Raw genomic sequence first — 13,707 nt, forward strand, 5'->3', positions numbered from 1 at the left:
AAGTCTGGTTCAGTCCAGCACCATGTGCTCACAGATAAGCAAAGCACAGGCGATAACCAGCACTGCCCCCGGGGGAGGGGGGGGATCCAAGGGCATATCCTGGGGGGCTTGTAATCAGGTGGGGGCGCACGCTGTCCACTCCACGTTCACTCGACACTCCATGTCACACTCCTCGTTGGGCCCTGTGCCACACTCGGCCTTGTGCTGCTGCTGCCAGCGAGCTCACCTCCAAACCGTCATCCACACCCGTCGACATCCAGGAAACACCTCCTCGCCACCGGCCTGACGCCTCCACAGCAGACGGGTGTAAATTAGCCGCCAGCCGAGTAGATAGCCAAGAAGAGAGAGGACAACAGTGAGAGGTCATCCAGTCTCTGGAACAGATCCTTCAAACCCACTCCGTTTTATGGGGCCAGATGATTATGCCCACCCGGCTGGTTCCACAAGTCTGGATCGCAATCATCTCACCAGGGACTTCACAGTGTAGGAGACAGGGAACCGGCGCCCCTGCTGCTGTATTTTCCCAGAGATCTGTGACTTCAAACATCATTAGCACACATACACTACTGTTACTCAGGCCCCGCAAAACGCCCTTCACTGACCCACCTTCTCCTCATGTTTGCTCTATTCAGAGACTCACAGGCACGTGGCGTCGCACATCGTGCTCTGCTTTTAGTGATCATGGCACTCGACGAATCTATTTAGCTTTGTTTGGGCCTAATTCACCACTTATTTGAAATGAAGAATCAGGCATTAAAGATGGATAATGTCACTGTTGTGCGCGATGCCAGACTTAACAATAGGGAAGTTTCCGAATGCCAAATTCATGCAACATTTGAGGCAGGGCATTCGTCAGTGTAATGTAATGAGGGTGTATCCTAGTGTGGTCCCAATCATTGCATTGTCGATTGCTCCCCCCGCTGCCCCGCCTGAAAGAAAAAATGCCCTCTTTCTGATAGCATAGACAGAACCACAAGGTGCAGGGGTGACCTTTCAATTGGCAAAAACAAACCTCAAGTCCATGATAGCAGGATGAGCCCCCCCCCCCCCTGAAAGCCCATTGCCCAGGCAAATAGGTCAGTGCCGCTGGGCCACAATCTCTGCAAGTGAATGATAATGGACTCTCCAAGGTCCTGCTCTGATCTGCCATCAACCAGCAGTGGGTGTCCGGCCAGCGGTCGGCGGGTCGGCCCATTTGACAAGAGCTTTAAGGAGGTGATGGGGCGAGGGGGGTGGGGCGGGGGAGACGGGAGAGCCGGAGCGACGGGAGAGCCAGAGGACAAGAGCCGAGTTGTGTTGCGAGGGCTGATTATGCGTGCTCCGGGGCTTGTTTCCTGGATGTTGTGTTTGTGTTGGAGCGGGTGGCTCCAGGCAGATGTTGCAAATGAAGGAGGTGCTGTTGTGTGTTGACATTGTGGGGGGGAAAATCAGCCAGGGTGACATCTGATTGGTGTTCGAAGAGGAAAATCCCCATCGTTGGGCCAATTCTCACACTTTTGATACACAATATCTATTATTATATCGTTTACTTTCCAGCAGCCAGGCTTCAGGCGAAGCAGACTTAAGTGTTGCCATCACACTCGACTGCTTTCTGAAGACTACGTGGTCTGTCACTGTGGGAATCTGTCTGCTTTGCTCTCGCTCACTTGTGGAGCAGAAAAATAGGGGGGGACAAACAGTGCTATTATTTGCATTGTATTGCTTTCTCTCATGTCTGTGGCGCACTGGCATAATCAGCCTCCAGCTGTGCCCACTTCCCACACACACCATCCATCTGCCAGTGTGAGCGCACAAACACAATTGGGCAAACAGCAGATGACCTCTCGCCTCTCCAGGGGCCACCTGCATACACAAGCGGACACCTACAAACACAAGGAAGCACGCACTCATCCGCACACAAAAGGTCCGGCAGTGGAATGATAAACAGCCTCGATAATGTTTGATTATGGGGCTCTGACAGGCTTTATGGCTGTGTTGTTGAGCAGAGATAGAGAACCATTAGAGAGTTGGTGACAAGAGCTGTAAATGCACTCTGTGGCATAACACTGACTGTTTTATAAACTAGTTTAATTAGGTGGATTATAATCTAATCACCTATTGGTGTGTAGATTCATATTGTTTAGAAAAGTGACCTAAAACAAGGACTGAAGTTTGGGTCATCCATGCTTTTCTGACAATAAAAAAAAACATATTTTAAATAATTTCAAATCCGTTTTCAAAACTAGCAAATAACTCGAAAAGACGCACAAAATTGCACTGATTTCCAGAATATGACGCAGAACAAAACCTTGCATTCAAGGCATCGAAAGTTGCATCATTGCCCAACACAGAGACGAGGGATGCATCAGTTCAAAGCCTCCCTCCTTTCGCTCCTTGTGACTGGTCGGTGCCCGTGTCAGTCAGGGGGAGGGGTGCACCGCTAATTTCTATATGCTTGGATGTCAATTTAGGAGTCAGATTGGTTTCTCGCGCGTCGCTGTCAGCAGCAGCAGCAGCAGCAGCAGCAAGCCTCACCGGACGTCCACATCTTCGCTCTAGGATCTGTAACCCAGACGAGACGCTCGAGACGTGCGTCAACCTGTTTACGCAGAAGCTTTTGGATGAATTGCTGCCACTTGAAGCGCATCCGCACACTTGAGTCCCGTGGTATTCTTTTTTTTCTTCTTTCTTTTCTTGTGTGTTGCTTTGAAGTGAGCTGCGGTGTTGTAAAACAGCACGCCCGAGGCGAGGCGCATCGCAAAACTTTACAGAAGACTTTTACAACTTTGGAGCTACACGCAAGCAGCGCGCGGTGCGCTCATGTGGTTTCTCGTCTGACAAGAAGCGGACTATTTCTCTGGGAAACTTAAGAGAAGGGTTGTTTAAAAAAGAAGAAGAAGAAGAAGAAGAAGAAAAAAAACATGTTCAGCAAGTGCTCCGTTGTTGTGTTATTGAATGTCCTATTTTTGGTGCGGGCGCTCTCGGCTCACGAGTGCACGCCGTGTAATCCCCGCACTTGTCCCGTCAAAGCCCCGCACGGCTGCGAAGGTGGCCGGACGTTGGCCCGGGACCCGTGCGGATGCTGCGACCAGTGTGCCCGGCTGGAGTGGGAGCCCTGCGGCGGACAGGACTGGACGCACGGCTACTGCGCACTCGGGCTGACCTGCGCCTCCGTTAACAAAACGGGAGCAGCCGAAATCCCCGAAACTGGAGTATGCAAAGGTGGGTAGAGTCATTTTTTTGCGAAATCATATCACTGGTGGCGGCATTGAGACGAAACGTGCCGCTGAGTTCTTCAACAGAGCGATACAAGTGCTGTAGGTGTCAATGCCGCCTGCCCGTTCTCTAAGGGGCTTGAAGGCATCACTATTCAAATGTCAGTTAAGTCCTGACTGCGGGACCGTGTCAGTGTTTACCTTGTCTCTGGCAGTCTGGAGGTCTGAGGGGTTCTTGACTGGGGGCTCATCACAATACGTTTGGCATCAGTGATTTGGCAGCAGGTTACACTTCAGCTTTAGTGGCTTCTCTTCTCTTTGCTTTACGACTCAAAGAGACATTCATAAAAACATAGAGATGAGCCAGAAAATGATTTTGTTTTTAATCTGGAGGGTGCTGGGCTTTAATAATAAGGTGTCCCTTTTCTCGTCTGGGTTGTTTACAAGCAGCATGATTGAAAAAGTAGTCCCCCCCTGCAGATTTCCATTCCCAACTCTGTGAATCCACCGTTCTGTTCGGTTCCTACATTGTGGATGGGCTCATTTTCCACGCTTTTCGAGCAACTTTCTAAACATCAAAGAAATATGTAGGGTATCCGGTTCCTCACGGTGAATGCAGTAAGTAGCAAGGCCCCCCCAAACACCTCCCCTCCTCCTCCCACAACCAGTCCCTCCACCTGCACTGTGTCCTGCCTGTTTCGGGATGATTGAAATGGACTGACGGGACTGTAGGAGAGAGTAAGCAGCTCTCAGTGGGTGTCTGGATCCCCTGACCCTGCCCTCCCATCATCCCTCTTTGGGGTGGTCCAAGTCAGAGCTCCAGGAGGGTTTTCAAGGGGTCTCAAGCCCCAGGCCATCCCAGGAGACGCTGCTGCTGCTGATTGTGCCCCATGCACAGGTTTGACTGGCGCCTGGAGGACATCTCCTCTGCAAATTAACAGCTTTGGAGCTAGCGGGAGACCTAATGGCTCCTCTAATTGAGTAGTGCCTCTTCTGGTCCTTTGGCTTCCCCGGAGCCACGCGGCTGACCCCTGATTCAGACACACGTACACACACAATCTGGATATCCCAGAGGGTCTAGGTGGGGGTAAATCAACACCTCCCGGTGTGTTTTCAGGGGCCACAGTAGGCAGGCTGCTTGAGGCTGATCCCAGATTTCCCTCCTCAAGCTGCGAGGGTCTTAAAGTGATTAGACTCGCAATCAGGAGTATGGGGTAAACGTTTCCGCTTTCTGATCCCCTGATTTTTTTTGCACACAGTTTTGATTTTCTGGGTGGTCAAAATCCGTAAGTGCGGAGACGCGACAACATGTGACATGTGACATGTTGCATATTATATGTGTCATATCCTATTTTTTTAATCCGTCATTGGATATTGGACATATTGGAATAGCTATCATTTAGAAATGTGCTGCAGATTAACGGTTAACTGTGACGTGTTTAAATCCGTGTTTAAAAAATCCAAGCAATGGATGTAGGTTCCAAGAACAATACCTGGGTTATTTAAATGTTATTCTCATGAAGGAATTTGGCACTTGTGAGTATACAGCCACCTGCTCTGGGGAAAAGTCATCTGGGCCCTTTCACCTTCTCATATTTGCTTCAGCGATGAGCCGGCCAGTAAAGTTGAAATCATTCCATCTTTGCAGCCGCACGCTTTGTTTTGATGCTCTCATTGTATTCTCACTGTCCGTCCTCCCACGCAAGTTCGCCCAAGCTCCAGAGGCACTTAAAATACCACGTAACAGAATGTCCGTCTTACGAGGACGTAATGTCCATTGCGCTCCTTCGCATGCCTTCTATTTCTCCCTTCCTCTGGTATTATCTAATGTTTCAAAGACTTCCTTTTTAGCTCGCTATCAGCCGGAGGGCCTCTAGAGGTCAGCTTTCCCATCCTGGCCCTGGATGCCAAGACAAGCAGTCTCAGTGGCTGAGAGAGGAATCCCCCTGGGATGAAGCCATGGACCTTGGCTAGAGTCATGCCAGGCCAGATAATAGATTGCGAGGGGCAGACCAGACCAGGGTCAGTCTAAAGGCTCAGGCAGACCAGCTTAGAACAAACCGGGGCCAACAGGGGTCAAGCGAAACATTAGTTAATGAAACGACGTCTCGAGTGTCCAGTCTTTCATTCATTGTTTTGACTTCCACCTCATTTTCGAGCTAGATTTACACCCCACACAGACAGGCACCCCTGCCACCACCAGCACAAATGAAAATACCCTCCCAGGCACAGGAAAGCCTTGGGATGGAAAAATGTGGAGCCGAGGATCATTTTAAGGTGAAAGGAAATCACAGGGAAAGTTTTGGTTCGGTTTATTCAAAAGGCTGCTTGTGCTTTGCCAGTCTCGCTGGCCGTCTGGGAGAGCTATTAACCGCACAGGTAGTATTACATTTACTATAGCGTCGCCGAGGAGACCTGCACAGTCACATCCATCCACTTCAACAGTAGAATGTATCACAGTAAGATACTTTTACTTACAGTGGAATATTTATTTTAAATGAATGCAACATGTATGTATGATTTATAGCATTTAAAAGGAAAAGCCATGAAGTTCAGTTTCTTTCCAGTCATTTTGAGTCATCGTATTGTTATATCTCTCCGACCCCCTACCAGAGGATGAAAGCGATTTCCATTTTAAGAAGTGCTCGTGTTTATGTTGGATAGTCAAACCTTTTCACCAGATCGTTTCCTCTGTTGGTGGTGTGTAGAGAAGAAAGCCAGGGTGTTATGATAAGCTCCAATCACGCTGCCACACTGTTGATTGAAGCCTGGCAGCCAAAATGCTTGGGAAGGGGGTTACTCGGGGTTACGGTTTGTCTCAGCCTGTTTACTCTGCTGCCACTCTTCGTGGGATCAGACAACGGCGAAGGAGGGTAATTTGGGGGTACAAATATGCGCTTATTCATGCGTGCATGGGAAAGGAACACTATGGGTAATGGGTATGTTAAGACACATTACTCCCTCGTACATTCCTTCCATTTGGGGAAGTTTGGTCCAAGTTGGGCTCAGCCTCAAGGTGCCATCTCACTCGGCGAAGGAACAATGTGTGAGTATGGTGCAAGTGGCCTTGTGCAAAAGAGGCGTTCCAGCAGCGAGCAGAGATGGAAACCCTGGGAGGGCCCCATGCTGTGGAACAAAAGCAAACAAATGGGCTCAATGGTTGGAGTAGCGTGGCGTGACGAGGAGGGAGGAGGGATGGCAGCCCAGAAATACACTGGTCACTTTAGGAACGGCAGTGCCAGGGCAAAGTGTTGCAACCGTGCTTTTTTTTTGGGAAACAGATCTAGTTTTCGGAAACATTTCAGCTTACGCTTTATCTGTAACTCCTCTTTATTCCTGGTTAAAGTGCACAAGCCCTTCCAAGTGAGAAGTTTGTGATATTTCCCCATCCCAACGTCCTCTGTTCTAACCCTCGCAGTGCTCCCCGAGTATCCGGAGGCGGGCCTGGAGGACGAGCGCTGTCCCCTGATGACAGGCTGCGACCGAGCCGGAGGTCAGTGTGTGTGTGATGCCCGTCATTCCTGCCTGGGCTCCTTCACCTACCCGGACCAAGAAACCTGCATGAAGGGCGGCAAGTCAGGTGAGCCCCACTCTACTCCCATCACACACGTGTTTCGAAGCACGTCTCCGTGCGCGAACACACACACTCGCGCACGGAATTTGAGTCAGAGGGGAATAATGCCGTCCATTGAGAGGGGCTAATCCATAACAGATGTGGTTCTGAGGTGACTAACGCTACTTACATATCATAGTGATGACACACATGCTAAGACTTTGTGTAGTGGTTCCCCGCTCGCCCTTGAGTGGTGCCATTGTCTGTGACTCACTGATGACTGTGGTTTCTCTGTGTGTGTGTGTGTCCACGACTGGATTTCAGAGGGACGAAGGCACGAGCACCGGGACAGACACAGAGAGAAGTACGTGGGACCATCCAACCCGGCCTGCATGTTCTCTGGGTGTAACCTGACCGCCGAGGGCTGTGTGTGTGAGTCTCAGAGCTGCCATGACCACTTCGCCTACATCAACCGCAGCCAGTGCCAGGAAGCCGCAGGTAACCTTCACATGACCTGCAACTAGAACTGACAAAACCACACGGCAGCCGACCGCCGGCTTTACTCTTGCTCAAGCTATTTAGTATCGAGATGAGAGGATTTGTACCTGAGTCTGAAATGGATCCCGCAGCTACAAAGTCACTTTTACATAACAGAATGGTATCATTGGCGCCCCATGTTCAGAACATGGGGCGCTCTCTCGTACAACACAAAATTCCTTATGTCGCAGCTCATTATGTGTGAAACCAACCAATGGGGAAACCATGCGACGCTGCATTTGGTCACCTTTCATTTAAAGCGAAGGGATCCTACAAAGATCAAGCGCTTAAAACTGTGTGTGTGAATGTAGAAATTAATCTACCTGAACAGTCAGTGAAAGCTGAACAGGCGGACAACGTAATGCATGGCACTTCCCATTACAACATGCACAGGGTGGGAGAGGTGAAGGAGGAGGAGGAGGGAAAGAAAGAGCAAGAATGATGTCACAAAAAGAAAACAAGAAGGAAAGACGTAGAGGAGAGGGGAAAAAGAGAAATCCCTTGGAAGGTGTGAGAGAATACACGACTGTGCGTTTACCTCCACTGTTAGCGCTCGCTGTGATTGACACTTAAGTGAAAAAATGTTAGTTGCACAGGGAGTTTGGCTTCCTGGTTTGGATGGTGAGGTGTCTGGTGGATAGACAGGCGCAAAGTGGCATCTGCCTCCTGACTGACAGGACTGCCACTGAGTGAACTCTCTGAACCTCCGTGTGCGATGACTAAAGCTCATCTTATTGAACAAGCAGGAAACTGGAAAACCTTCCTGAAACTTGAAGGAAATGAGTCCGGTACGGTTGTGAACAGATTAAGTCCCAAGCATGTGACTGTGACTTGTTTTTTTTATCTACATTCTCCTTTGTTTCTCTCTTTGCAATTTGCTGACTTTTCAGATGAAGAACGGCTCTTTAGATAAAAGGAGAAAAAAAAAAAAAACACAGTGGCTGGCAACGTTCCACCGAGACATATTTAGTCTGCAAATAACACAGCAGTTATTCCCAAACATTTACACTACAGCTGTGTGGCTGTCCCCGATCAGTAAATCCCCACAGGAAGTGTGTTCATCAACGCTGATATTGTCTAGACGTAACACCAATGACGTCTTGTGTTATAGCGAGTGATATACCGCCACAGTATAAACTCACACCAGGGAAAACGGTAAACAACATTTTTCAGCGGCTTATGAGTTCTCACTGCGACACGCCCACCCCTCTGATGGCCCCTCATTAAGTAAGAGACCAGGATGTGTGTGTCTTGTTATGTCTGCAAGTGTGCAAGCGTGTGTGTGGAAAGATGCACACACCAGTTGATGTATCGTTACTTGTGTGTGTGTGTGTGTGTGTGTGTGTGTGTGTGCGACCAGCCTATATATGTGTGCATGCATTATGTGAGTGTGTCTGTGTGTGATAATTATCTTGTTTGCCTGGATGTTCCCGGCAAAGATTTCCCTTCATCTGTCACCAGCGAGAGCTTCCTCCGTGACCAGACCGGGACTCTGTGGTTAGGATGGTATTCGCTCGGTCCCCGTTGGGCGCCATAGCAACCGTGTCCATCACCCCCCCCCCCCCCCCCCCCCCCCCCTTGTCTTTCCAACATAAGAAATGTCAGTGTCACAGTCGGACATAGATTCTCTCCCCACGTACGCTCACACATGGTAATGGTTTGGTCCCCTCACTTTCTCTCTGACTCACTCAGTGGTCTTGTTAGTTCATCCATCCCCTGTGACACAACGCAATCTGTTAAAACTCAACGTCTCCGCTGCTCCGTTGGCGTTCAATCCCCCAACGTTGCCTCCTGTTGTTTCAGTGGGATCCTGTTCTCTGCTCCTATTCAAGACGCTGATGTAATCTAGCAGCAAACATTCAATCAGAAGCAACAGGCGTTTTACCCACATGTCAGGGAAAGAGGATGTGATAAGTGTTGAGGGGGGGGGGGGGGGGGGGGGGGGGCAGGAAGATAGGAAATCACAACTGAGGCCGACCATTTTGTTGAGGTATTTGTGTCAAGTACGGGGTGGTGTGTAATTTTAAACTCCGGGATGGTTTACATATTTGGTTGGTGATAAGGCCTCCTGATTTAGAGGAATTCCCCGGCTGTTGCTCACTGACGGAAAAAGAGCAACGGCATTGTAGAAGAGTTTAGGTGATTCATACTTAACACTAACATTCTCTCCGAAATAATGATCGTTGGAAATCCAACCCTGAAGCAGTCAGGTTGTCTAATTACTTGCTCTTGTGGACTTATAATGGAGATAGAATAGAGTAAACTTTGACCTTCACAGGCATGCAGAAGTTCACGAGCGGTTCATCAGACGGGGGAAAAGCGGTGCCCACTATGATGCCATGGCACACACTGGCCTTGCTCCCACAAATCTGCTTGCTCACCTATGCTACCTCCGGCCTGCCCTTCTCTGCCCTTGTGAAAGGGACCGTTAGTTCTGCTTGGCTGCAGCCTCTTTGTGGCAGAGCTATTACTGGCCGAGCCAGACCGCCGCCGGCTGGCAGGGACGCGAGACGTCTCAGCTCCGTGTGTTTGTCCGTCTGCCGAAGCCGTGGCCGCTGTTGGACGCCGCGAGTGGCTCGTTTCTTGTGTATGTGTAGTGATTTCAAAGAGGAAAACCAAACTCCTGTGTGTCGATTGAGACAAAGAACTTCCCTTGAAGACATGTTGGGATTTCTGTGAATCCAATGGCTTCTCATGGTCAGCCGCTAAACCAAACCAGCCAGCGTTAGGCCGGACAGGCCAAGACACACATGAAGCCTTAGACCATTCCTGCATGTCTAACTCTAACACCGTTCACTAAACCCTGACCTAAAGCCATCGGTCCCAACCCAACTGGAGCCTAAGCTAACTCCTTAAGTTCCCACATCCATCATCAGCCATTCTTTTCTCCTGAAAGGGATCAAATCCATACGGCCAAAAACCAAACGTAACTCAATTTATTTAACATCCCAGGTCCTCCTATACATTTGCTACAGATTAAGTATTTTTTGAGGTGTAGTCTCCCCATCGTTGACGACTTTTCAGTCACGTTAGAGTATGTTCACCCTTTTCATAAGCATTTTGTGCCTGATGTAACAATTGACCATGCATGGTGTTGATGTCTAAGGGAGACGCCCTCTAGCAAGATAGAAATCCCTCACGCTCTCCTTCATTGCTCTAATCTTATTGGCCATCTGACGGCAAGGAAAGGGTGTGTTGCAAAGGAATGCACACACACGCTATGTACACTTGCTATGCACACACACACAAACACGAAAAATCTATGTGCAAATGTGCACCTACATGTGGACATACTCATTACCTCACTCAAATATGCTCCTTCAGAGCTGCGAGCGCCGTTACTCAGGACGCTGAGATGGGGTTTTTCAGAAATAATTAGCCGAAGAGCGAGAGAGAAAGGCGTGCAAGCAGCACATGCAGGCCTGCTGGCGGCGGCGTGCCTCTGCCCGTCTACCTCAAGCTTCTGACCATAGTGTGAAGTTCCCACCTAGTGTTTCTGCCCGGTGACCCCCGCCGGAGACCTTTTGGCCTGGATTCCATCCCAGACCTGGTCTGCGGTCCTCGCACGTATACTCCTCACACACGCTGACACACTGTGAAACAATGCTGACGGTCTCAGCTGTAGCTGCTGGTGGGCAGAGGGCCAGACCCTCACAGCTTTACGTGAGAGACGGCCCTGTTGCGTCCCCTTTTGCGGAGCAACTTTATAAAACCTGAGGACAGACCAGAAACCCACGGAGGGCGGCCCCGGACTGAGAAGCTTTGTTCTCCGCTGACTTGCTTCCAAAGTCAGTCGGTGAACAGAACTCACATTGTGCGCTTTTTTTTTTCCATGAGTAAACTCAGGCTGTCAACACGGCCTCCTCTGCCTGACGGAGCCGCTCTGGTTCGGGGGGGGGAAGACTGCGCTCCTTGTACCCGGGTTCGAAGGGAAGAAAAACCCATTTAGAGAGGAGGTGTTTTTCTTTCTTCAATGAGCTGCTGAGATGTCAAGAAATATGCATTGTTAACAAAAATAGACCATTCTGTGGTAATGAAGCAATTTCCGTATCCCACCTCCTGCAGAGCAGCGTCGGGTGTGTATGAGAGAGAGAGATGGGCAAAGGGTTTCCATTCTTTGCTATATTACAATTGCTCAAAAGCACAGATTGACTAATGTGCAGGGAGAATTAATCAAGCATACCAAATCAGGCCTTTGTGCAAGCTGGAGTATGTCCACCATCGTTACAGGAAGATTGGTTGTGTGGCTGCTGACTCTCTAATTACAGCCATTTATGCGCAGAGATAGAACACAAACAGCACGGGATAAAAATCCATTCGCTGCTGACTTTTCCCATCCTCTCTGCCTATTGTGCTGATGAATGTGCCCGCTAGAAAATTATATTAATTGGACCTGCAAGGGTTGGACTATTTCCATGAACGGATACAATTCCATTCATTTGAATGACAATGGTATGTCTGCCAGCTGCTTTTCCCAGCGCACTTTAACCCCAGTCATTATCACAACTGAAGGAGTAATCAGCCTTCTCTGGGACACATACAATACACAGAACGTGTCTGTCAGTGCAGAACGTTGTGGAAGGCCGTCCAAGGGCATTTTCTATGGCTTTAAACGGTGTGAGGTTTTCATATGCAAAACCAGTCTGCCGGGCTGAGCTGCAGCAGGCTTCGTTACTTTACTGGAAGTAAAACATTCAGCAATCACCGCTTCCAACTGAAGTTTATTTAACTCCAGCTTAGGAAGCAGGCCAAAAACCGTTAAAAGGGCTGCAGCCTCCCTTAATTCGGGGGTTTTCCCCTCATTTTCTATGACACTATTCAGCTTCTAAGTTTATCAATGAGCGCTTTGTAGAGGTCCTCACTGTTCCCAGGTTGCTTGAGTAAACAGTACAGTACAGATACCTCACACTCCGGCTCTATTCATCTGGAGCCAGAGAAATTCAATGTTTCCCTTATCCTCAATTTCATCTGTTAGAAACGTTACCCCCACCCGGCAAAATACAGCAGTCACAGTCATACAGCCCCTCGCCTCCATGTTTATTCTGAGTCAGGAAGACATCAAACGGCCACTTATCAGGTCTTAAACGGCTGGAGCGGTTGAAAATATACAGCGCTATTCAGAGGTACGGCTCTGGAGTTGAGGATCTGGCAGAGCAGAACCATTATCGGGGGATCAGAAGCCTGGACCCCGAACTGCTCACCGGTTCAGTTTCCCCCATCTTGTGGCAGAACCCCAGAGGGATCCATTTACAGGTCTTCAAATGTCAGGGATGAGGCACATCCTCTTAGAGACTCGCGTTGCACCGTGGAGCTTAGTCTGGGAAGAACATCAAGAAAACTCTGCTTCTGGGAACACGAGCAAAACCCGAAGCGCTGTGATGCAACCTCAGCTTATCGACCTTCTCCTTAAAAAACGTGTCTGATAAGGCAGTCATTTGTTGGTACATGTTCTCCTTTAAATACCAGTGATGATTTCAACTGTTCTATTACCAGATTTTTGCTCATCCATGATTTCTGCACGAGCTAATGAGCCTTTCCACTCTCCCCGTCAGCTGGCAAAGTGCTGCATCGTGTGTATTTACTGTGTTTTCAGCAGGGGATCTGGGAAATTACTCAGTAATTGACTATTACAGGACGGGACGTGGATCTGCTCTCCCGGATCCCGGGCTCTCTTCTCCCTGCGCTGTATGCATTACAGTGACACTGAGAACCAAAATAAACATGTTCCTTTGGTTTGGGTAATCCAATCTTTGTAAGGTAGCTACTGTTCTCATACAAAGGCTGCACAGAGGGGCGCTCCACTTTTCTTTTCCTGAACACGCTCCAAAATATACCCCTGAGCCCCATGCCCAGATTTCCAGTACCCCTGCACCTCTTTCCCCTTTAACAAGGGGTATCAGAGCTATTATGGTGCCTCCAGCAAAATGAAAAGACAAACACATCCCGGTATGCTAAGTGAAGGGGAGATTCTGAACTGGCAAGAAGAGAAAAAAAAAAAAATCTCTGTTGAAGGTTGGCTGGTATTAATGAATGGTTTCAGAGCGTGAGAGGGTGTTTGGATTGGGAGTCTGGCTGCGTGGGATCAGAGGCCCACAGACAGGATATGCAGGGAGACTTGTCGTGTCTGGAGCGCCGCTCTCACTTCTCTGACAGGATGCTGTGAAGCTGTCACGGGCTGCAGCGGGGATCTGATGACTGTGCACAGTTTGTGTTGGGTGACTGTGTGAACTCAGCCTTTAGAGCGTAACACGAGGAGTGCTGTTTTAGAGTGGCTCAATTGACACGACGAGGAGCCCTCGCACACACATGCGCACCCACGTGCAAGTGCAGAGGACAGTGTGGGGACTGTCACATAATAATACTCATTTTCAATTATGTTTGTGCTATACTTCCCACTATAACCACCTGTATTTTAATGTGAAT

The 13,707-nt window shown here is 49.2% G+C and overlaps 1 protein-coding gene across 1 annotated transcript in view; it reads left to right on the top strand.

Moving 5' to 3' along the window:
- The first annotated feature begins 2,473 nt into the window (after positions 1–2,473).
- The window catches only part of LOC311016318 (cysteine-rich motor neuron 1 protein), a 29,734-nt gene continuing 18,500 nt past the window's right edge, over positions 2,474–13,707 (top strand). The window contains exons 1-3 of the mRNA XM_084013942.1: positions 2,474–3,201; positions 6,613–6,774; positions 7,072–7,245. Coding sequence (XP_083870068.1) covers positions 2,901–3,201; positions 6,613–6,774; positions 7,072–7,245 — 637 coding nt within the window. The 5' untranslated portion in view covers positions 2,474–2,900. The remainder of the gene's footprint in view (positions 3,202–6,612; positions 6,775–7,071; positions 7,246–13,707) is intronic.

Source organism: Eutrigla gurnardus (assembly GCF_963514095.1).
Source record: "Eutrigla gurnardus genome assembly, chromosome: 7".
Lineage (NCBI taxonomy): Eukaryota > Metazoa > Chordata > Actinopteri > Perciformes > Triglidae > Eutrigla > Eutrigla gurnardus.